The sequence below is a fragment of the Muscardinus avellanarius genome, assembly GCF_963383645.1.
Source record: "Muscardinus avellanarius genome assembly, chromosome: 9".
In the NCBI taxonomy this organism is placed as follows: domain Eukaryota; kingdom Metazoa; phylum Chordata; class Mammalia; order Rodentia; family Gliridae; genus Muscardinus; species Muscardinus avellanarius.
This window is the reverse complement of record NC_137795.1, coordinates 83,667,133-83,692,711: the sequence shown is the minus strand read 5'-3', so window position 1 is coordinate 83,692,711 and position 25,579 is coordinate 83,667,133. Positions and strand designations below refer to the sequence as shown.

At 38.9% G+C, this 25,579-nt stretch overlaps 1 protein-coding gene across 1 annotated transcript in view; it reads left to right on the top strand.

The window, feature by feature from the left end:
- Nucleotides 1-23,929, top strand: part of IQUB (IQ motif and ubiquitin domain containing) — a gene marked incomplete at both ends in the record, with an annotated part of 57,436 nt that extends 33,507 nt beyond the window's left edge. The window contains 5 exons of the mRNA XM_080701216.1: nucleotides 3,841-4,011; nucleotides 13,146-13,322; nucleotides 18,912-19,160; nucleotides 21,530-21,715; nucleotides 23,747-23,929. Coding sequence (XP_080557342.1) covers nucleotides 3,841-4,011; nucleotides 13,146-13,322; nucleotides 18,912-19,160; nucleotides 21,530-21,715; nucleotides 23,747-23,929 — 966 coding nt within the window. The remainder of the gene's footprint in view (nucleotides 1-3,840; nucleotides 4,012-13,145; nucleotides 13,323-18,911; nucleotides 19,161-21,529; nucleotides 21,716-23,746) is intronic.
- Nucleotides 23,930-25,579: the final 1,650 nt, after the last annotated feature.

Genomic DNA, 25,579 nt, shown 5'->3' with positions numbered 1-25,579 from the left:
CATACAAAGGTGGGATATATTTAGTTTATTTTGCACCATGTGAATCCAGAAGTTAGTACTGTGGAGACCTGAAAGAGGCTTTTGGGGTAATTTGAATAAAGATTTTAGATGATTTCTTATATGTTATATCATATTTTTTAAGCATTAACTAATTTATAATGTTAATATATCAAACATTGGCATCTACAGTTATCAGATTTTAAGAACTCTCAGCTTAACAGAGGTAAAGACATTCAAATTAAGAAATTTGAGTGCAAAACCATCAACTGGTTTCAAATGTATCTTAGGTGCTCCTGATCCACACTATGTAAAGAGATGGTTTAAATTTTATGAAAATTTCTTCCTAGGGTCAAGGCCATTTCATTCTTTGGTTTCCTTTGATCTGTATACAAGTTCTCACCATCACAAACTAAAAAACTGCAATTTTTGTCAGCTTTGCCATTTAGGTGCTTTTTCTTCATACTCTGGTGGCTAATCATTAATGGGATACAAAAAGGCACTCACATCCTTTGGAGCAATGCATTAAACAGGGTGTCACTGTGAATGAACAAAGTACCTTTGTTGCATAAAACAAAAGGTGATCACTGCTCAGTGGTTTCTTAGGGGTTAAGCTCATGCTTTGTGCGTGCCCTTGGGGACTTGTGGATTCACGTGGAGGAAGAGGCCTGCTCTCACAGTGTGGTCATTTCTTCTCTCTGTGGAGGCTGCTGCTCCCAAGGCTTTTGTTGTCTTTCCATCTGTTCTTTCTTGTCTTTCCGGCTGTTCTTCTGTTTCCCTGTCTCAGAGTCTAGGCTGTCTCATTTGTTGGCAGCTAAACGGAATTTATTAAACTCTTATTTTCTGAAGCAATTTAAGAACAGGATTGTTGTGCATCTCTTATTATAGCTAAAGCAGTCAAAGAAAAAAAGAAAGTAGGAGAGAGAAATAAGCAAATTTGACATTTTCCTGCATCAGAGTGAAAAACATCTTAAGGCCTGAAATCAAAGAAGCCTATACTTGAAGACCACGTCATCAGTGTTGGCAGAAGTACACCCATGAATAAAAGCAGTTTTACGGAACGTATTTTTTTTTTTTTTTATCTATCTTCACTGTACTAACTCTAGGGAACTGGAACTTGAAATATAAGATTCTTTGATTATTTCACTCAGTTCTCTTTAATCTTCCTAACTCCTAGTTATTCTTCAGGCTTCATCTATATACTATTTTCTTTTTACCAGTTGTGCTTTATAGCAGCCCACAGTTACTTACTTAACTGCAGTCATTAACATATTCACTCTTTTTTTTTGTGGTCCAGGCTATATTCCCAGACCTATTTTATACTTTATTTGGAAACAGGGTCTCACTAAGTTGCTGAGAGCCTCACTAAGTAGCTGAGGCTGGCTTCAAACCTGTGCGCTCCTCCTGTCTCAGCCTCCCAAGTGCGGGGATTACAAGTGTGTGTCACCACACCCAGCTTGCTTATTTCTTAAAAACCTTAAAAAGTTTTGAAATAAGTTGTGTACTTCAGAACCCCTCCAAGGCACCCAAAACAAGGTTAAATCCATTTAAAAATTGTTTTATTTCTAAGTGATAATAATTAATTAAAATTTTTACTATTGAGATTTTTTATAATTCTTTAATCAATTTTATAAATTTTATCAGTTGACTAATTAGTAATACATTATTTAATATTATCTTTATGGTCTAATAATGTAAATTATTTACAGGGCTGCAGCTTCTCATTTATTGGAGTGAGAAGAGAAATGAGAATCAAACGTTTCTAATGAAGGTTCCTAGCTTTAAACAATATTAATTTGGGCTTTGACCAGAATATGATGAAGTTATTTAGAAAAATTTATCAAGTAAATTTGTAAGAAGTAGCTTTGTAGTTTTAATGTAATTTAACTACTATGAAATGCAAAAAATAAAGACAAATTGGTGTTATAACTAAAAAGTTCATTACAGTAATGTTCTAAATAATAGCTTTATGTCTCCAGTTGGTTATTCTATATTTCTACTGACTTATTCTAACACATAAAGCTTTTCTTTAAACTTTAAATTATATCATATATTAAGAATTAAATAATTGTAAGTATGGAATAAATTGGACTACACAGACCTCTAAACCAGTCAGCCTACAAAAACATCCAACATTTGAATAGCTAGCAATTGTTATCAATATAGCTGTGTTTCTGAAAGATTATAATCAGGGAAAAAAGCTGAGAAAATTGTTTACTCTTAAAATAGAGAGGAAATAGTAAGTTATCACTGTGAAATTTCTAAATGAATGTATCTTCAAGTCTTGGAAAGAAGGAACAGAAACAGTGACACACAGAGATTCCATTGTTAAAGATTGTCCTTGCTGGGCCTGCTATAATACTAGTACTTGGGAGGCTGAGACAGGAGGATTGCAGGTTCAAGGCCAGCCTCAACAGCTTATCAAGGTCATTTCAAAATTAGAAAAGTAAAAAGGGCTGAGGATGTAGCTTGGAGGCAGACCCCCCTGTCCCTGGGTTTAATCCCCAGTATCAAATAGGAAAAGATTATTCTGGCATATTTTGGAGGTGGAGACAGGAAGACCAGAGGTTCAAGGCCAGTCAGGGAAACTTGGCAAGACCCTGTTACAATATTAAGAAATATTATAAAAGGGAAAGGGACTAGAGGTGTGGCTCAGTGGTAGAATAACCCTGGGCTCAATCCCTAATACCACACAAACACATACACAGACACACAGTTATCGTGGTGTCCTCTAGCCATTCCCTCTATCTCAGGTCTCTGATCTCTAAGCCTGCGAGTCTTTAGAAGAGCTTCACATCAACTGAACTCCGTCCTTGTCCCTCAACTCAGGAGGTGGAGTGATTGGAGACAGGAAGTGATGTTTTTAATCAGCAGCAGGATGGCAGGGGCCATAGCACTGATAAGGCAGTGGCATACAGTCCTTTCTCATATCCATGTTGGGGGATTGGTTGCAGGACCCCTGTGAATAACAAAATCCACAGTTGCTCAAGTCCTTTATGTGAATGTCATGATATTTGCATAGGATCTATATAACTATTCCTGTATACTTTAAATCATCTCTAGATTATTATAATTAAATCACCTCTAGATTATTTATAATAATACCTAATGGAATGTAAATAATGTGAAAATAGTTTTTACACTGTATTGTTTAAAGTATGAGGACAAGAAAATAAAGTCTGTATATGTTCAGTATAGACACAATTAAAAAATTATTTTGTTTTTTGGTTATTTGAACCTGAGAATGCAGAACCCCCAGATAAAAAGGCTGGCAATATAGCCCTTTCATGTGGACATCATCTGCTTTCTGAAGAATTTTGAACTTGTTACAGAGTTATTTTTATATAGAACACCTCAGTCTCTTTTTGGCATATCTTTAAGTCTAAAAACATTGAGGATTGTCATAACAGCTCTACAAAAGATGCCTTCAGTTGGCAAGACATGATCAGGGTACATTAACATGCTCAATGCAACTGAGCCAAGTATATAATTTCTTTGACATTCTAAACACATGGTTCCCTCTACTCCAATATGGGACCAAGAAGTAATACCACATACTCATCAAGCCATTTGATATACCAATTACTACAGGTTATCTGAAAATTCTGAATCTTTTATAAGTGCCATCTTCTCTGTAGACTGAATAGCTTTTCTGCAAACTGAATAGATTTTCCCCAAAATGTTTTATTTTGGCCTGGTATATACATTCTTCAATGTACTTTTCCCAAGTTTTGGTGATACTTTTAGTCATAAATGACATTAAGGTGAACTTTTAGTGGAAGAAATAAGATTGTTATTTTCAGCCCAATTAATTATAATTATACAGATAATTTTATTTTCAAGTGTTCAGCTCCAAAGACATGGAGAACAGCTGATGGCAAAATAATTGAGATGGATACACAGTACACCATCAGAGCCAGGGAGCTGCAAAACATCTACAAATGCATTGTGCTGAAAAATCTCTCTCAGGATGAGAGGCTGGATGTGCTCTTGACACTTAAGCACACTGTCAAGGTATGTGTGATTTCTCTTAATTTTGGAGTAGAGTTCACTATTAAAAATTAGCTGAATAACAAAATCACAATTAAAAAAAATTAAAGATTATTAATAAATATATGTGAATTTTTATCTTATCAATAACTATATAATTTTAATATAATTGAAAGGATATGGTTTATTAGTATTTATCCAAAAGTGCTCAAACATATATTATGATACATAATAAAATGTTAAGCATAAACCAAATGTGTTGACACATGCCTGTACTCTCAGTGGTTGGGAGGCTGAGATAGGAGATTGCAGGTTCAAAGACAGGGTCAGAAATTTAGTGAGACTCAGAGTAATCTAGCAAGACCCTGTTTCAAAACAAAATATATTTTTTTATTGGTGCACTATAGTCTTACATCATAATGTTGATAATGTTGACAATGGCATATATTCACACAGTACTTGGTTCCCCCCACCCCAGGTGCTTCCCCTTTTCCTTCCCTCTCAATACTGAGTGTCCAGGTTAACAATGTTATATTGACATGTATATCTATATTTGAATGTAGTTTTTACATTAATAAACCGCAGCATTCTTCCTCCCCTATCCTTCCTTTCTGGCTTTGCTGAGGTTTCCCTCCATTATCTAGAGTCCCTTTGGTATCCCTCTGGGCCTGGCACCAGCCTAACCCCTCAGCCGGCTCTGATCCCAGCCTCAGAGGCCCCAGCACCGGCCTTGCCTCATGGCAGGCTCCGATCCTGGCCACGCTGGCCCTGGCACCAGCCTGACCCCTCGGCAGGCTACAATCCCGGCCTCGGAGGCCTCAATAGCGGCCTTGCCTCACGGCAGACTCCAATCCCGGCCTCACTGGCCCCAACACCGGCCTAACACCTTGGCAGACTCCGATCCCGGCCTCAGAGGCCTCAATAGTGGCCTTGCCTCATGGAAGGCTCCGATGCCAGCCGCTGGCCTTGGCACCGGCCTAACCCCTCGGCAGGCTCTGATCCTGGCATTGGAGGCCCCAGCACAGGACTTGCCTCACAGCAGGCTCAGATCCTGGCCTCGCTGGCCCCGGCCCCGGCACTGGCCTAACCCCTCGGCAGGCTCTGATTCCAGCCTCGGAAGCCTCAATAGTGGCCTTGCCTCACAGAAGGCTCCAATGCCAGCCACTGGCCCTGACACCAGCCTAACCCCTCAGTAGGCTCTGATCCTGGCTTTGGAGGCCCCAGCACCAGCCTTGCCTCACGGCAGGCTCTGATCCTGGCCACGCTGGCCCTGGCACCAGCCTGACACCTCTGCAGGCTCTGATCCCAGCCTCGGAGGCCCCAGCACCGGCCTTGCCTCATGGCAGGCTCCGATCCTGGCCACGCTGGCCCTGGCACCAGCCTGACCCCTCGGCAGGCTCCAATCCCGGCCTCGGAGACCTCAATAGCGGCCTTGCCTCACGGCAGGCTCCAATCCCGGCCTCACTGGCCCCAGCACCGGCCTAACCCCTTGGAAGACTCCGATCCCAGTCTCAGAGGCCTCAATAGCGGCCTTGCCTCATGGAAGGCTCCGATGCCAGCCACTGGCCTCGGCACCGGCCTAACCCCTCGGCAGGCTCTGATCCTGGCCTTGGAGGCACCAGCACCGGACTTGCCTCACAGCAGGCTCCGATCCCGGCCTTGCTGGCCCTGGCACCGGCCTAACCCCTCGGCAGGCTCCGATTCTGGCCTCGGAGGCCTCAATAGTGGCCTTGCCTCACAGAAGGCTCCGATGCCAGCCGCTGGCCCTGACACCGGCCTAACCCCTCAGTAGGCTCTGATCCTGGCCTTGGAGGCCCCAGCACCAGCCTTGCCTCACGGTAGGCTCCAATCCTGGCCACGCTGGCCCTGGCACTGGCCTGACACCTTGGCAGGCTCTGATCCCAGCCTCAGAGGCCCCAGCACCGGCCTTGCCTCATGGAAGGCTCCGATCCTGGCCACACTGGCCCTGGCACTGGCCTGACACCTCGGCAGGCTCTGATCCCAGCCTCGGAGGCCCCAGCACCGGCCTTGCCTCATGGCAGGCTCCGATCCTGGCCACGCTGGCCCTGGCACCAGCCTGACCCCTCGGCAGGCTCCAATCCCGGCCTTGGAGGCCTCAATAGCGGCCTTGCCTCACAGAAGGCTCAATCCAGGCCTTGTTGGCCCCGGCACTGGCCTAACCCCTCGGCAGGCTCTGATCCCAGCCTCGGAGGCCCCAGCATCGGCCTTGCCTCACGGCATGATCCGATCCCAGCTTCACTGGCCCCAGCACCGGCTTAACCACTCGGAAGGCTCTGATCCCGGCCTCGGAGGCTCCAGCACCGGCCTTGCCTCACGACAGGCTCCAATCCCAGTTTTACTGTGTCCGTCACCGGCCTCACCCCTTGGCAGGCTCTAATCCGAGCACCCTCTTTGTCCAACCATTTGTCCCACGTTCTCGAGGGTGCATGGTGGTAGCATTCTGCCTCTGGGGTCATTACTTCAAAGGATCCAGGTGTAATGCATCAGATCTCTGCTTCCCGTGAGTACTGGCCACTGCCATTGCCACTGCCTCCACCATTTCAAATCTTTCCCAAGCTCTTTTTCCACTCTGAATGTTTTCCAGTGTTCCTAAGCATGCACAATGGTAGCATTCAAACTTTGGTGTAATTTCTCCAAAAAAAAAAAAAAAATAAGGTTGATAGGCTCCGATTTCTGCTTCTCCTGAATACAAGTCTCTACCGCCAACGTGGAGACCGCTTTCAGCACCGCCTTTCTCCTTGGTCTCCGCTAAAGTCTCTCTCCGTACAGGTGATGTCCAAGATTCTTAACAATGTAGAGAAGAAGCAGTCCTCCTTAGCAGGGAATTTTTCCAATAATTCCAATTCATTTGGATAAGTTTTGTCTGCATCTCCAGTATCCTGGCATCCGCCACGGCCTCCTTGACCCCTCTCTGATATTTTCCTTTTTCTTTTTCTTTTCCTTTTTTACAGGGTCCTTCTGGGTGGAAAGGGGGTTGCCTAAGGGTGCTCCACCAAAGCCTGCCCACCCGCCCAGGGTCGGAGCCAGAGGCCCGGACCACAGGGTCCTTCTGGGTGGGGAGGGGGTCGCCTAGGGGTTCCCCGCCAACGCCTGCCCACCCGCCCAGGGTCAGGGCCAGAGGCCCGGACCACAGGGTCCTTCTGGGTGGAGAGGGGGTCGCTGAAGGGTGTCCTGCCAGTGCCTGCCCACCCGCCCAGGGTCTGGGCCAGAGGCCCGGACTACAGGGTCTTTCCGGGTAGAAAGGGGGTCGCCTAGGGGTGCCCCACCAGTGCCTGCCCACCCGCCCAGGGTTGGGGCCAGAGGCCCTGACCCTAATACTGCCAATTTAGACATATAGGTTTAATGTCCATTTACTGTAGTAAATTCTGGAGCATGTTTCAGTACCTGTCATTTGCTCCATAATGTATTGTCAGTTTTTGGACACACTTTATAAATGTTTGAACCCCTCTCTCACCTGTCACCGCTTTGTGCTCAGGAGTCAGCGTGGCAGGTGTTACTGTAAATGAGTTCCATGTAAGCACAGGATTCTGTGTTTTTTCATCTTTCGGATCTGCGTTTTCCAGGCCTAGGCTCTGTGCTTTCTGTCCCTGGGCCTGTACCTCTCTATGTGCATTGGTGGAGGATATCCAGGGTAATCTCAGAGTGACTCCCTCTGTCCCTGTGTAGATACTGCACCCTGGGCACTATGGGACTTTTCTGTGTGTCTGTAGGTTATAACCCAACCACCTCAGGAGTGGGCCACCAATCTTAGCCTGCCAGGGTCCCTGTGGCTGCTCTGCGCAATCATCTGCTGAGAAACACAGTTACCTTACTGTCCTGCAGGCCCAGGTCTGTGGAGGGCACAGTGTGCTGCTGCAGGTGTCAGCTTCTGTTGAATTCATGAGCTTTTTCTCTGTCCCTGAAGCATGGTGCTGGTTGCTTAAAATGTTGGAGTTTTGACACTGCTTCACTTCAACTCCTTGGTTTTCTTGCTGTAATTTCTTGGGGCTGCAGAGCCTGCAGTTGCTGTTCAGGCCAGTGGCCTGAGATGGTGTCAGCCACCACACCAGGTCATTCACGTGCTCAGGCTATTTGCTATCAATCTTATGTTCTGACTACTGGATTTTATTCCACTGTGGTTCTCTTTTATGTCTTTTCATTTGTTTGTATTTTTGCTGCTTTGTTTTTCTTGTCAAGAAGCTGTCTTCTTGGTAGTTGATTTTTGTTACAGCTAATGAATTGTGCTACATTCCACATTTTCTCTTCCCAAAACATTTTTTAAATGCGCTGAGGCTATAGTTCATAAGTAGAATGACACTGGGTTCAATCCCCAGACACACACACACACACACACACACACACACACACACACACAGACACACACACACAGACACACACAGTATAGCATAAAGAATATTCAAAATGTAAATATATCCAAGCAATGCATGCAAATGTAAGCAAACATATGGCATGAGATTAATAACTCAATTCCACAAAATAACAATAATTGTCTGTGTTTTTATATTATTATTATTATTATTATTATTATTATTATTATTATTATTTTCTTTTTGGTGGTACTGGGGTTCCTGGGAGCCCTTCTACCTCTGGGCTACACTCCCAGACCTATGTTTACATTTTTATTTGGAAACAGGGTCTCCTAAGCCAGCGCGCGTGGCTGGCTTCAAACCTGCACAATCCTCCTGTCTCTGCCTCCCAAGCACGGGGATTACAAGTGTGCGCTACCATGCCCGGCTTGTCTGTGTTTTTAAATGAAAATATTTTTTAGCAGTTTTAAAGTAGCACCAGTACAAATACTTTTTTATTCATTATTAATGTTCTGTGTTTTAAATCCTGCTTTTATTGAAAACAGAGTTGGTGAATGCCACAGGTCAGGTGTCTTCTCTCACAGTCTCTGATGTGGCTGACATGTTTTGTTCAGGAAGTTTGTTAGGGGGTGCTCATAGAATCACATCTATAGGCAGCAGAAAAAGCAGGACTGGGCAGAGAGAAAAATTTAGCAAGTAGAATCTGCCACTGAGTTCAGGTCATCTTACCAATTCCTCAATAGTTGTCCTGAATTGAAAAAAGGAGCAGAACTTTTTACTACCTCATTGATTTCCTTTTGGATGTGAGCGGACACTGGATAAGCATGACTCTGATTGCAATAAGCCAGACTCTGAAAGACCAGGATCACACCTTTTCCCTCATATGCAGAATCTATGAGGAAAAAAGTGAATGACATCAAGGTAGAAGGAGTACTATTAGGGGAAGGAGTTGAGGGAGAGGAAAGTAGGGAGGGTGGATATGATCAAAATTACATGCATGTATGAAATTGTTGCAATGAAATCCACTATTTTGCACAATTAACATGCACTAAAAATTATAATAGTAAAAGGAAGAGAGAGAGCATTTCTCACCAAGGATCTGCACAGAAAATTGTTGACCTATGATTTTTTGAGGAGAGGGAGACTGAGAGCTACAGGTCTGTCTACAACACACACTACATGTACTGCTGCTTGAATCCAGTTGCTTCATATTCTAAGACATGGGAGCAGTTCCTCTGATTTGGATAATCCCCTTTTTCCTGGAAAAAATTAAGGTGCAAGGTTAAAGAACAAAAATTACAGTTCCTATTGTGTATTATAATTATTGGCTTTAAGGCCACAACAGATATTTCTTGTCTCTTTCCACTGCTATCCATTTTAGACTTCTACCATTTAAGGGTGAATGACACTTTGATTGATTTGGGGGACCTACCATTTGGGATGACCTGCACCATTAGAGCTAATAAAATTCCATTTGCTGAAGCTACTAGACCTTGACTAGCTGTCAAAATCAGGCAGGGGTATATACCAAGAGAAGCCCATTGTGTGTTCAATGTACTCTTCCCTGCCCCCCACTGGGCAATAACAGCCCCAGAGCCCTTTGAAGATCAGGAAAAATTGCCTATGTAAGCATGGTGACACTTTCCTTGCCTCCAGGTTTCTTGATCCAAGGAACCTAGGCATGAATTATAGCTCAGAGTTTAATAAGACCCTTTCTATGGCCTCTGCCAGAACTATTTTTTTCTCTAGGAATTAAGACCTCTAAACTTGAAGTGTCCAGAGTTTCTGGGATAGAAAATGAAAATTCCCCAAGTAGCAACAAGTGGGATCAATTCTACTTTCACCATCTTTGTTCCCAGGGTAGAGCAGTTTCAGTGGCTTTTACGTGGTCCTCCTCACTACCTTAGCTGTTACCCCACAGATCAAGAAATCAAGATTTGGCAGCTGAGACAGGGGGATCACAGTTTGTGGACAGCCTCAGATACTTAGTGAGGCCCTTTGCAACTCAGTGAGACCCTGTTTCAAAATAAAGACTAAAAAATAGGGCTGGGGGAGTAGCTCGGAGGTAGAATGCCCTTGAGTTTCATCCCTAGTACTGAAAAAAAAAAAAAAGAAAGAAATCAAGAGTGGGGTGACTGTGCTAGCAACCAAGTTTTCCATTCCAGTTGACATATTCAAGCAACGGGGAAATGACCTATGGATGGCTGTGTGAAATCTGTGTTTCTTTTGTAGACATGGGCCAGGCTCCATTTTCTAATAGTATCCACAAACCCCTGATTTTCATAGGATCCTGAATTTTTAATCCCCACCCTATTGATTAGTCATTTGGTTCCGGATGTTTACAAAAAAAACATGAACTTAGATGAGGTAGATTTTAGATGAGATGGCTGTCTTCAGAGGAGTGCAGTCCCAGAGAAAGTCTCAGCTGAGACTTGTCAGCTGCCATTATTATGGTTGAGAGACTGAACACTCCAGTCCTGATATAATGTAACCTGGGCAGCACAGCAAGCATTCATTGCAACGTGTATGTTTTCTTAAAGGGGAGAACTCCAATATCATCAACACTAGTGGTGCTCTTACATTTTATAGTCCAAATTGAAATTAATATTAGGAATAGATTATTATTAATATAAATAAATGGTCCATTCAGCTAAAAATATTTGGTTTCTGAATTGTGCTTTTGAGATCTTGAAGATAAGACACCTAACAGCTGCCCTTTTGGGTTTATGGCATTCATATATGAATTGTTTGTGAATAATATCTGAGTTAAATAAAGTTTGTACACAAGCAGTGGGTTGCAAAACTGCATGATGAGTCAGTTCTTCAGAGCATATAGGAATAGCTAGCCTAGTGATAACCACTGATTCACTACAAATGACAAGTGAAAAAGTATCATGTTACATTCATCTATGTGAGCCACATGAGTACAAGCCTGGGAATTTCACTCTTAAATACCTCACGTGGGTTCTTTGCTCCTAAATAGAAAGAACTCTCATTCTGTTGAGAACAATAGGACCAAGACATACAGAGTTTTTAAGAAACATTAAATAGCTGAGTAGAGGGTTCTTATTGGGAACCTTGCATTGCTGCCTGACTTGAGAGCAGAGCATTTACTGCCTTTGTTCTAGAGTATCTTTTCAAACATGTTGTGTATTGACCATCCATGATGGATAAAACCAGTTAGGTAGAGAAGAAGAACTAATTGGTGCAGTGGTAGGAATTAGACATGGTCTCTATAGAAAGCGATGAAAGACCAGGTAGGAAAATAGAGTCCAGGTTGGGAATACAGTAGAAATCTTTTACCTATATACAACCAGTGGTTAGTTAGGTAAAAAAAGCCAAGGATGAACTCAAAAGATAACTCATTCATACGAGTATGTGTAATATGAAATATTCATATCTAATAATATTTTAATAGAGGGTTAATATATTTAACATGACTCAAATTCTGATTCCATTTATGACTGAACAAACCTAAATAACTTATTTAATAGTTATTTGTGTTATTTTGATGACAATTACTAATACAGACCAGTGAATATTAAACCTGAGATATATTATAATCACCCGGGTGGGTGGGGGAGAGATCATTAATGTATATGAGAAAAAATGAGAATAGGTTCTTGTAGAGATAATATTACAATATATTAAAAATCTCCCTTGGTTGTTCTAAAATGCCTCCAGGGTGAAAGGCCACTGGTGTAGATTCTTGTATTACCTCTAGCAACTATATATATTAAGAAGGATGAAAGTGCATTATGTTATGCACTTATGACTAGCTTTTGATCCATATCTTCAAGTAGTATATAATCTAGTACTCTCTGGGGCTTCTGAAGGAACTTCTGTTTTGCTACTTATAAATAATACCATCATCCTTCAGTTCCTACCTTGAGCTTTCTAACTCAGCTACATTATTTTATTAAAAATTATTGGGGCCAGCTGTGGTAGAGCATGCCTGTAATCTCAATATTTGAGAAGCTGAGACAAGAGAATCACAGCTTCAAGGATCAGATTCAGAAATGTAGTGAGGCTCTTAGCAACCGAGTGAGATTCTGTTTTAAAACAAAAAGTAAAATCAGGCTGAGAGTGTAACCCAGACATAGAGTGTCCCTGGGTTCAATCCCCAGTAAAACACACACGTACACACACACACACACACACACACACACACACACACTTCAAAGTCAAAACAAACGAACATGAAACTTATTGGGAACTATAATAAACATGCAAAAATTAAATGTGATAAGTAGTCTGGCGAACGTCAAACAGGGCATTGCCTACATTTCCGGTGTCCCTTTCCCCCTCATTGCAGTATTCTTGTCCGAGGAACTAACACACTGACTTTTATGACACACATCTCCTTGATTGTTCTTTATGGTTTTGCCACCTATGTGTAAACCTCTAAATAATATGGTTTAGTATCTCTTACTTTTTAGTTTTATTTAATGAAATTATACATCATATATTATTTTGTCTTGCTTATTTTGTTTAAAATTACTTTGTAAGATTTAAGTGTTATTGTACACAGTAGTAGTTCATTCATTGTATGGATAAGCTATCATTTATTTAAATAGTTGATTTATTTATGGATATTTGATAAATTTTAATTTTTGGCTACTGTAAAATATCTTGACATGCATATTTCTCTAAAGCACAAAAAGCACAAAAACATATAAGAATGAAATTTTTTCCTGAGTTTGCAACAGTTTATACTCCTATCGGCATATGTTATTTTGGAATGTGGCTTCTGGTTTTTTTGGGTGGTAATTTTGTAAACAAATAGGGATTTAAAAACTTACATACTGAATATTTTTGTGTTTTGTATAGGAACACGAATGTAAACTGACTCAGGAAATCCTAGAATTAATTGACAGAGAAGTTGACCTTATGATGAGAGGAGTCAAACCTCATAACCTTGAAGGACTCAGAAAAAGAATTACAACACTCTTTTTTCACTATATCAAAACACCTCTGTTTAATCCTGAAGTTGCAAGACATCTTAAGGTACTCTCCATTTTTTCCTGTATTCTTTTTCAGAATCCTAAGATGTGATATATTAAATTGGAGGATTTCAATTTTTGTTTTAACACTTTACTTGGAATCTATATGGAAGACCATGTTAATGCTGAAATTTCCTTTGAGTGATTATTATGTTGATAAACTAAACTTACTTATTTAACTTCTATATCTGTGTTTCCAACCTGGAATTATTTTTTAGTAACGCAATCAGCTTTCTGAGTAGAGCAGTTGCCTTGAATCGCATGCATTGCACATGCCACTGTGTCCACTCAGAATTCTATCGGTCCTCTATTTCACCCCAACAGCTCCTGTTCACTTTTAAAGACCCAGCTCTCAATCATCTCCTCTTCTTCATGAGGACTCAGGGAGAGTTAACTTTTTATTTCTGAAATTGCACATTTCACCTTACTTAATCTTTCTTATAATACTTATCATAGTCATTATTATTTGTGAATGGACTAGGTAGAAATCCTCAGAGAACTCCACAAGTAACTTGTATTTGAATTAAAATATCTTCTCTAACCCATCCAACATGCTTAGGCTTCTGGAAGAATCTTGTTGTCTTAAGCCAAAATAAGTACCTCATTGTTTTCTTACTGTGCAGAATTATTTCTAACACTTTCAGAAAATTGGTGCTGGAGCCAGGCGTGGTGGCGCACACTTATAATCCCCGTGCTTGGGAGGTGGAGACAGGAGGATCGCGCAGGTTCGAAGCCAGCCTTGCTGGCTTAAGAGACCCCATTTTCAAATAAAAAAAATAGACCTGGGAGTGTACCCTGGAGGTATAAGGGTTTCCAGGAACCAGTACCACCAAAAAAAAAAAAAAAAAAAAAAAAAAAAAAAAAAAAAAAACCAAAAAAAAAACAGAAAGAAAGAAAAAGAAAATTGGTGTTTAGGTAAGGGGATTGCCAAAGAATTATAAACAGTGTTATAATTCATTGATGCTTATTAGAGTGAACAATGACTTAAGAAGCTGCCTAACCTCTTTAGCTTTTTGACAAGTCCAAATCACAATATTTAGGTAAATCCTTATATCATTTTTAAGTAATTCTGAAAACCTAATTGTATTGTCAAAAGCATATTAAAATATAACAAAATCCCAAAGAAAAGTTACCCACTGAATGTTATATGCAATCTTTATTATCTGGATGCATGGAGTCTTTATCCTTTTACCATTGTATGTGGATTGAGTTGTTGAGTTTTGGGGTTTTGTGAATAAAGTCACTATAAATACTCCATTCTGAGATTTTGATTAAAATAATTGGTTTGAAGTAAATGCCTAGGAGTGCCATTGTTAAGCAACATGGTAAATGCATATTTACCTATATAGCAGATTGTTAAACTATTTTCCAAACTAGCAGCACCAGGTGGCATCCTAACCTGCAACATGTGGGGGTTCTAGTTGCTTCGCATCCTTGTCAATACTTGTTTATATCAGTTTTTAATTTTTGAGATTCTAACAAGCTGTATAATGGTACTCCATTGTATTTTAATTTGTATTTTTTAATAACTAATAATATTGAGAACCTTTTCATACATATTTGCCATACATATATCTTTTTGGTAAAGTGTCTGTACATTTCTTTTACCATTACCCCTTTTTTTCTTTGATTGGACTGTTTATTTTCTTCTTATTAAATTTTGAGAATTTAAAATATAATGTATAAAATACATTGCGTATTTCTTGTCAAATATGTGTTTTGAAGATATTTTCTCTCAATAGCATCTTTAATAGAATCAAAGGTTTATTAGTTTTTTAGTGAAGAGGTTCAATTTATTCATTTTTAAAATGGAGCATACTTTTGGTTGTATATTTAAGAAATCTTTGCCTAACCTCAGGGCACAAACATTTTCTCTTGTCTCTCATTCTGGAATTTTGTCATTTATAAAGTTTCACAATTAAGTCTATGATCCATTATGAGTTCTTTTTGTAAGGTACAAAGGATTAGTCAAGGTTATTTTCTTGTTTTGTTTAGCAAATTCTTTCCATATAATTTCTTTGAAAAGACAATTCTTTACTGAATTGTCTTGGCACCTTTGTCATACATAATTAATCACTTTCTTCCAATTTTGGCTAAGAGAGGGTAACTTGGAGTTACCTACCTGCCTAAAGTGAACTCAGGAGAAACAGCAGTTTTCAAGACAATCGGCATCAGGTGATGGAGAGCAGGGGTCCCCGAGAGACAGGAGGCAAACGCAGCAAGCCTGCAATGGTCCCACTTTACTGTCTGAGGAGTCCATGCCATAGCACAAGGAGAGAGAACAGAAAGCCCAGAGGTTTCCTTGGGCTGAAGAGAAAGATCAGGACTCTTGTTGGTCCCTGAGACCAACACAACTTGAATTTGCAGGACATTGGATTAGAAATGAGAGACTGCACGGAGAGAAAAGATGCCTTTTATTTGGATAAAGGTCACTTTCTAATTTGTTAAAGAGTGGCTTTGTTTTTTATTTCTTTGCTTTAATAATGGAGTTTAGTAATGAAGTTTGTCAAATATGTTTTCCTGCCTTAATGGAGCTGACCATATTTTTCTTCTTCATATTACATAATTTTGATACTATTTCATCTTCATCTACCCTTCCTCACTTGGATTTCCTGCTCTTGAATCCCCTAAGACAATCTCCATGGCTGGGCACAGTGGGGCACAACTATAATACCAGTAATTAAGAGGCTGAGACAGGAAGATTACAGATTCAAGTGTAGCCGCAGCAACTTAATGAGATCTAAGCAGCTTAGTGAGATCCTATTTAAAAATAAAACATAAAAAGTGCTTAGGGGTAAAATGATCCTGGGTTAAATCTCCAATACCTAAAAGGGCAGGAGGAGACAATCACCACTAACAACTTGGTGTGTTAATATTTCTGTCTGTCTTGATGCTCATGGAAACAGCAATTGCAGCTCTGATTAAATTCAGCAACCTAGAAATAAGCTAAACTATCTCTGAGTACTCAGAACATTTGCTTAACTCTTGAATTAATCCATGAGATTAATTATAGACTACTTTTATTCCACCTCATTCAAGCACATTTTTTGAACATTTTCTGTGTGCCTAGTAATATATAAGGTATGGAGGATATGAAGGTAGACCACAGGGATCTGAGAGTATTAGTGCAGGACAGAAGGCTGACTCATGTAGCAGAATGCTCTAACATCATGGGAGAAAGGATTTTATGCCACTTGAATTTTCCAAAGAACACATGAAAGACAAAGAAAGTTGAATTTTCTAATATTGTGGGAAATAGGTATTTCTTTTGTTTATTTGTGTTCCCATAGAAAGGTCTAGGACAGACGTAGACTTGGGGATACTAATCATTTGGAGGCCTGTGAAGCTCCTAAAGCAGAAGATTGTATCTCAAAACTGGGGTTTTATTTTTTCATCCTTGAACAGGATAGAAATGAAAATTGGAAAGAAGTGATAACTCTTAAAGGCAGGAGCAATTAAAACAGTGGGGAATGACAGTGGAAAACAATAAAGTAGCAGATACACCGTGCAATAACCATAGAACACTAGATATTACCATAATACTCTAGGATATGCCCATAAAATATCCTAACTCATTATCTGGTTAAATTATGTTCTGTATGCTCTATTTTTTAAGAAAGTAAGTTTATACTATTTCAGGAAGAATTCTATAAAACATAATTAAGCAGACTGCTTTGGTTCAAGATAAGTTTCAGCAGGAAATCATTCTCCAAAGAAATTTTTTAAATCCTTGAAGATAGGTTATTAATTATCTTATTATTTAAAGAAAATGTAATTTTATATAAAATGATCAGTTAGATTATTTTAAATAACTTTATAATCATCAAATAAATTCAACCTACAGCTAATTTATTTTTTATAGAATTTAAAAATTACTTTTCCACTTACATAAATCATAAAATATTTAGCTTCATGCTTTGGAGAAAATGTTAATGAAAATAAAGGACTTAAGATTTTTTTTCTAGTAGGACAAAGCTATGGATTATCCTTGCTGCTTCCAGTTCTCGACGATGCACTCTTCAATTTCCCAAAATATTTGCTAGGATTAAAAAAAAAAACTGTTACTGATTTTAAAACGAAGTTTCTAATTTGTATATTTCCAGTAAGCCTAATGTGAGAAGAACTTGAAGCAGTATCATCATATCCCCACTACTACCTTTTGAGAGAGAGCCAGGATAAAGCACTCAGGATTTTCTGAAGAATTCTTATATGGTTAAATTATATAGCTTAGTTTATTTAGACCTCTCTGCCATCATATTTATAACCAGGGTTATGTCATCGATTTTGTACAGTTTCAGAAGGGTAGAGGATATCTTTTTGTGGTTCTGTAGTTATCTTTCTATCAAGGAGTACTAACTGATTTTACTGATTTTCATGAAGTTGATTGATACTTGGCCTGTTTAGTTCTAAGAGGAAGGGAGATAAACTATTTTTTTTTAAGACAAACTTAAGTAAATTTCAGAATAAAGAAAAGAACCTAAAAAGGTCATCTTCTAGTTCTTTGGTTTTATGTCTAGACCATCCTTCTTTCCTCCAGAAAAACTGGCTTTTTATTGGACATGCTGTTATATCTTCAAAAAATTTTAAGGCAGAGGGCAATCAAATTCAGTTGCCATTTGGGAAGATGGAGAATTCAGAAAAAGTGAAGCAGAATAGAGGGGAAGGTGCAGAGTCAGATGTTCAGAAAAAAGCAAAGCATAAGGGATGATGTGGTCAATCTTGCAAATCTACCTAAGCAGGAGAAAAAAATTATAGAACATTGGTGTTCATTTTCTTTGCTATAAAATATTTTGGAAAGTTCCATATAGCAAAGGCTAATTCTTTTGTTGTTCATTCTTATCTCTCATGGAGGCCAGGAATGCTATTGCATCACAAATTACAAAAGATTGGCTTATATGTCTTCTTTCAGTTTGGTTTACGTTGAAAGCCCTTCCCTCCCTCCCTCCTTTCCTTCCTCCCTCCTTTCCTTCCTCCCTCCTTTCCTCCCTCCCTCCCTCCCTTCCTTTCTTTCTTCCTCTGTTCTTCTTCCTTCCCTTCCTTCCTATTTCCTTTCTTCCCTCCCTCCTTCCCTCTCATCCTCTCTTCTCTCTCTTCTCTCTCTCTCTCTCTCTCTCTCTCTCTCTCTCTCTCTTTTTCTCTCTCTCCATTTCTTTCTCATATTTTAGCTCATAAAGAACCACTGGAATGATTCTTCTAAAGTAGAATTACTTTCTGCTCATTGCTTTAGATATAGAGTTTCAAATTTTGAAGATTGGAACCCTTCTACCTCCGGGCTACACTCTCAGACCTATTTTATATTTTATTTGGAACCAGGGTCTCTTAAGGCAGCTGAGGCAGCTTTGAACCTGGGCGATCCTCCTGTCTCAGCCTCCCAAGCGTGGGGATTACAAGCATGCGCCACCATGCCCAGCTGACAATATTTTAATTTGAAACAGGGTCTTGCTAAATTGCCAAGGCTGGTCTTGGACCTGCAGTTCTCCTGTCTCAGCCTCACAGTAGTGTTAGCTTTGAACTTATTCTAAATAGTCCTCAGTACTTCTATATGCTACTCAGCCTGATTGTATACTTTTCTTTATTCTTTTTTGCCATTCAGGTTCCTCAAGACCCACTGAAATTTTACAAGAAGATTTACTTCTGCCGCAGTTGCCAGCTCTACCTGCCATCCACAGCGTTTGCTGTGTCTTCCACCTCGCACCGCATACTTCGCTGTCGGCAGTGTGTCAGCTTGGAGAACGAGAATCGGCAGCGCGAGTCGTTCTTGAAGTACAAGTGTTTACTTCAGAGGCTCCACCATTCAGAAGCTGATTATGAAGATGACTCTCAAATTGCTTTCTTGATGCAGGTATGATCGATAAGGGATATCAACCATGGCTGAAATGTCTCTGACAAGGAGGTCGTCTTCCAAGGGGTGATGGAACATGAAGTGCGTATGAAGTTGAGTGTATTCTGGCGTGGGAAACACAACCCCTTGATTTTCTGACGTAGGCACTGGTTTCAGTCCTGAGTTAAATCGTAGACCTGTGTTTGGTATTTTGCTATGCCCTAGAAATGGGCTGGTAAACCAGACCCTCCATCCTAGAAGACAGACATATATATATATATATATATATATATATATATATATATATATATATATATATATGTATATATATATATATTTATATTTCAAGTCTCTGTAACAACAAAATAGTGTTCTGAGGCAAAGTATTGTGCACTACGGAGGCATTAAAAAGGGTACTTAATGTAATTTATTGGACAGAAAAGCAGATTTGACCTAGAAGATGAGACTGAAGAGTGAGTAGGAATTGATTTGGAGGCCATGATGAAGGAAGCATCATAGGTCGTGGGAACAGCATATATGAAGTCTCAGAGGCAGAAGGGGCACTGCTGTGTTACAGCAGAGGTAGAAGATGGTGTGGGAGTCTGAATTTTAGATTGTGAAAAATTTAATGCTGAAGAGAAGAGAAAGAGAAAGAGAGAGAGAGAGAGAGAGAGAGAGAGAGAGAGAGAGCGCGAAGAGACAGATACACAGGCAGACAGGCAGGCAGACAGGTAGACACAGGGGCAGGATGTTGGAGAGAGCATAACAGATTGTAGCTCTGCCACTCAACAGCTCCATCTTAGGACATGCTGCTAACTTATGTGCATCCCATTCTGCTCACCTGTAAAATGGGCTTATAGTACCACCTCACTGAGAATTATGAGGATTAAAATGAGTTGATAGTTGTAGGATAGGGCAGTGCCTGTGCACAACTGTTTAAATAAAATGAATGAATGAATAAATAAAAGAAGATGTGATCTAAAACATAATTTTCAGATTGGATTTAGTGAAGACAGATTATTTCCTCTATTGAACTTAAAGAAAATCTATCTTTATGATTTTCCATTTGAATGTATGTTTTCATTTGATGAGAGAGATCAGAAAGGAAGGAATTAGGAGTTAAATGGAAGGTACAGAATATTTGGTAGTAAAATTGTAGTTATTGTGGGGGAGGAGGAATAAAAGCAAAGATAAATTAAGGCACATGTCAGGAACTTTTGATGACCCAATGAAGATGAGTGACCATGACTTTATATAACAGTTTACCTAATCGTGAGATTTTCTTTAACTTTGTTCACAGCCCAGGTATGGAAAGGAAGAATGTGGATAGCTGAAATCATTAGTGTTTTATAGCAAAATAATAGTGTACAAAGGAAGTTTAGGGTACCAGTAAGATTATAATTGAAAAAGTGGAATGTGAAATATGGGCTATAAAAAGGGAGATGAAATTAGAAAAGTAATAATGGGCATGAAAATAATGAAAAGGGGCAATGAGCTGGCAATTCCTATGAGATCAGGGAACTACTGCAGCAAAAAATGGCAGAAACACAGGCCACAAAAGACTGAAAGCTCCGCTCAGAGAATGAGATGTCTGTGTGGCAAATTGCAAGTGGAGGGAGGGTGAAGGATGGACTCTTTTCTTGTTATAAAGTGAAATCTTTTAATTAACAAATCTTTCAATTAATTAAGTGAATTATTTCATCTTCATTAATCCTCAGCAGTTAAAACTATTGAAAGGACTCTGCCATGGCCCTGAGGATAAGATAAATAGTTACTACCAAATTTTCAAAAAGAACTGAATACTATATACTTATTAAGGCAACATTAAGGTATTATAATAGTATTAAGGTAAAATTAGCATACTGAGGAAATATATACAGCTTATTCTGGGCTAACAATGAGGTCATGACTTGAAACTAGTAATGGGTTTTAGGCAGAATCAACAGAAGTCTGTTTAAAACTTAGGGACTTTGTGCCACTGAAACTCCATGAATGATATTTCCTTCTGAAAACTGAACAATGCTTTCTTTTAAAAAATACACTCAAGCCGGGCATGGTGGAACATGCTTGTAATCCTAGCATTCAAGAGAGTGAGACCGGAGGATCGATGTTCTTGGACAGCCTCAGCTTCTTAGGCCCTTTGCAACTCGGAGAAACGCTGTTTCAAAATAAAGAATAAAAATAGGGCTGGGGGTGTAGCTTGGAGATAGAATGCTTCTGGGTTCCATCCCCAGTACCACAAAAAAGCAACAACAACAACAACAACAACAACAACAACAACAACAACAAAAATGCTCAATAGGATTTAACTATCTCTTCAGTATAATAATTTTAAATAATTTTATTTAGAAGAAAACAAAATTATATTTCACACTTATTTTGTTATGCAGCTACAAGATATCCAGTACCTTACAGAGAACATCTGGGCCTCACAGTCAGCACTCAGTGCCTGGGATGACATTAATGACCTGGTTCTGGTCAGATGGGATAAATCCGTGGAGTGGTCTCCCTGGAACTGCATTCTTCTCACCAAAGATGAAGCAGCTGCTCATCTCCACCTAACAAGTATCGAAGAGGTAAGAAGGAGGGAGTTAATTTATTCAGTGGCATTATTTGAGGTAGTATGATTGCTTTTCAATACATTCCATGAATGATTTAAGTACTTCCATTGGATTAAAAAATAATTTATGGATTAACAGTAACAAAACATGTGATTGCTATGCATGGCAGAGATTAAAATTAAAAGGAAAGCAGGCATGTTGGCACACATGTGTAATCCCAGTACTTGGAGGATGAGACAGGAGGATTGCAGAATCTTGACCAGCCTCAATAATTTAGTGACACACTTAGCAACAACAAAAAATTAAATAAGGCTGGGTATAGCTCAGAAGTAGAATGCACCAAGATTCAATCTCAAGAACACACACACACACACACACACACACACACAAAAAAAACCAAACAATAAATAAAAAGAAAGCTAAAACATAAAATAGTTGTAAAGATAATAGATTTGAATGCAAAAGTACCTAAGCAGGGTACATTCCTTCTAATTGCAAGTTCAAGGACAGTTATTTCCATGAATAGAAGTATGTTGTGTCACCTATTCACATATTTATTTCTAATACCTATGATAGTGTCTGTCACAGATTAGAAGTTTAATAAGTATTTATTCAATAAATAAATGAATATTGCTATTACATAGGTAGTATGGAACCCAGAATTTGTCTTGTTTTGGTTAATTACAAGTCTGCTCAAAGCACATTCAATTGTCAAATGAATTTTGTTCAGAATTCTGTGCTTCATGTGGCAATCATACTGATGAGACTGTAATTTATTTGCTTCCAGCTAACTAGGAGTGCAGAAAGCACTACTAACATAAAATACCACTTAATTTCAGTAACTTACAAGATGCAATCTGTTAAAAAAAATTGATAAGCAAAACCAATGGGTCCCTGAAGAGTTCCCAGAGAACTCAGTTTTCACTAAGCAATCCCAGAATCCACTGATTCTCTGCCTTCAATTGATTAAATTGTTGCACCTTTAATTCCATGCAAGAGGCCAGCTAGAGGAAAATAAAGATACGACTTTGAATAATCACTTTGAGTAGTGCTGTTTCCTACCTGTTTGTTTTGGAAAGAAGAGGTAACTGTAAAGCGAAGAAAAGAGTTAGATTTTTAGCTTTTTAAAATGAATTTTCAGAGTTTTTAGAAGTGAGGCTAAGAAAAATTTCACTCTAGGGATTGAAAGAAAGGGCAGCAAGAAATTGAAGCTGTGTTAAATGTTATATTTAGTAAACTAAGCTGACTCATAAATATTTAATCACTGGAAGCCTGGCCAATACTAGCAATATCGTTTCATCTAGGACCCACAATGAGACTGAAGCTCATTCCCAAAGCTGATATTCCAGTGCTTCTTCAATTAATCCACACAAATCCCTCTGAGTATTTAATCAACTTAGCACAGTATCAAATTGAATGTTCTATTCACAAGCATTGCTCATTTCGGGATGCTAGTCTTTCAGAATTTTGTGTGAAAAATGATCCTTTAGCCATCTTTAACCTTTGGCTTTCACTCTCATGCTTATGGACTTTTAGTGATAAGATAGCAATTTCATTGTTTGTATTATATCTACTTCCCAGATATGGCATAAGGTGTTTGGTAGGTGAGTCGTTCTACTTTTTTTTTTTGGTGGCACTGGAGATTGAGCCAAAGACATTCTCATTCATTCTCTCTCTCTCTCTCTCTCTCTCTCTCTCTTTCTATATAAAGTTGTTACATGGCCATCCCTAGCTAGAATAAAGCTAGAATGCTGGGAACATCCTTCCATATAAAACCAAGTATATACATATAAATGGAAAGGAAAATAAATATTGGATTGGTAGCTAGCAGTGGTTTGGATTTAGAGCGATTAGAGGGAGAACTGGGGAACTTCCAGGTTGAAGCATCATAGGCGCTTAGCCCTGAGAGTTAACATGCAAAGTGAAGATTAAAATGTGTTCTGGGAAGAATGAACTAATAAGCAAAGATGTTGAGGCACAGAACTGTTTTATCCTGGCAAAAAATGTCGAGGACTTTTAATAGAATTTGATTTTTTTTCTTTGTAGGGGTATGGACACTTATTTATTCACAAGATCAAGCACAAACATATCCTGGCGAAGAACTATTTTTCTCAGGTTCCAGAACTGGCTGCATATGTAGTTGATGACGATGAAATGGAGGAGATCAGAAGTAGATACCGCAAGGATACAACACCTAAAATTATAGAAGCCCCAGAACCTTATTCTTAGAGGATTCAGGAATATTTGATGATGAGCATTTTTTTCCACTGCTAATAGAATAATACAAAGGTCACATAATATGGAAATAGAATTTTATAACTTTATTGATTTAAGTTATGTTTTGTTTTTCATAGTATTATAAGTTGTAGAAAAAGAAAACATCCTTTCATATATGTTTCATTGTTAGGTAATTGGTATTAAATTGAGCTGCAATTTCATTACTGAAATTTTTAGTCTAAAGAGAACATTTTATTTTTACATATTTTTCACATTACATTTTTCTTTAAAAACTTAAAGCTTTAGAGTTAAATGCAAGATCCAAGCAAAATATAGGCCTAGCTTTCAATATAAGTAGTTTATTTCAGGTAAAAAAATATTTAGAAGAGTGGTTAGCATGTGGATGGAAAGAAACTTTACAAAATTCTTTTTCTTAAAAATAGAAATAGGACAAAAGACTGTATTTCAATATAGAAATTTTAATATTTGTCTTTATTGTCTATTTTCATCTTCAATCCTCCTAATCTTAGCAAAACATCCCAAAACTATAAACAAATAAAAAAATACTGCAATATATGCTAGGAAGCAAGGTAAACTGTGTAACAATGCAACTATTTTCCTACAGGGAAAAAATCTTACCATGGGACAATGGTTAAGCTCTGTAGGGAAAATAGACGTGATCAAGTCAACTATAACTACCCCTTTCTCCAATAAACCAAAAGAATAACCTTGACTGCATATCTGTCAGGCCCCAATGAAAGAGAACAATGGTGTGCCAGTCAGTCTTAACAGGAAGATGATGACACATTCAAAATAGCATAATTCAAAGAAAATTTATTTACAAAAGATTCTATTAGAAGATGTGCGTAGTGTGTAGGGAAACTAAAGGAGTAATGCAGGGATCTATTGCCAGTATGAAATACTCAGAATCTACCCTGCCTTTCAAAAGAACTTGCAAAGAGAGAAGTCTGGGAATCCAGAAAGAGAGTAAGAAGAAGGAAACAAAGAATCAGCGATCAGCTGTCGAGGGACCAGTCAGTGCTAGGTGAAGGAGAGAAATAATTATCAGACCTCACACTTCTTCTTTCCCTCAGTATTCTTGGGTTTTTGATTGGCAGAATCCCCCCAAAAAAGCATGAGGAGGAGTCATGGAGGTTAGACCTGGAGGGCTAACCAGAAAAGATCCAGAGAATTAAAGACAAATTTATAATCCAAACAGCAATATTTTACTCATACATAAACATAATTTCAAAAAGACATATATATTTTTTCTTCTAATTTTAATGAGCAATTAGCGAGGCTGTTCTTTCAAGTTTAGTCATCAAGAATTTTAATCTAAAGTATTTGTTCTATACAAATATTTGGTAACCTTTTAGGAATACATTGGGATGTCCATAATATTTGTTTTAGCAAAATCTGAGTACATGGGAATTGTTATAAAGGAACTAAACATCTGGGAGGAAAATGACAGATCACTTATTTTTGTAGATAGTCCAGATATTCAGGGAACTTTCTTTTCTTTTTTTTTTTTTTTTGTTTTGTTTAGTACCGGGGATTGAACCCAGGGGCATACTACCTCTGAGCTATACCCTCAGCCCCATTTTTTGTTCCTTATTTTGAAACAGGGTCTCACTAAGTTATGGAGGACCTCACTAAGTAGCT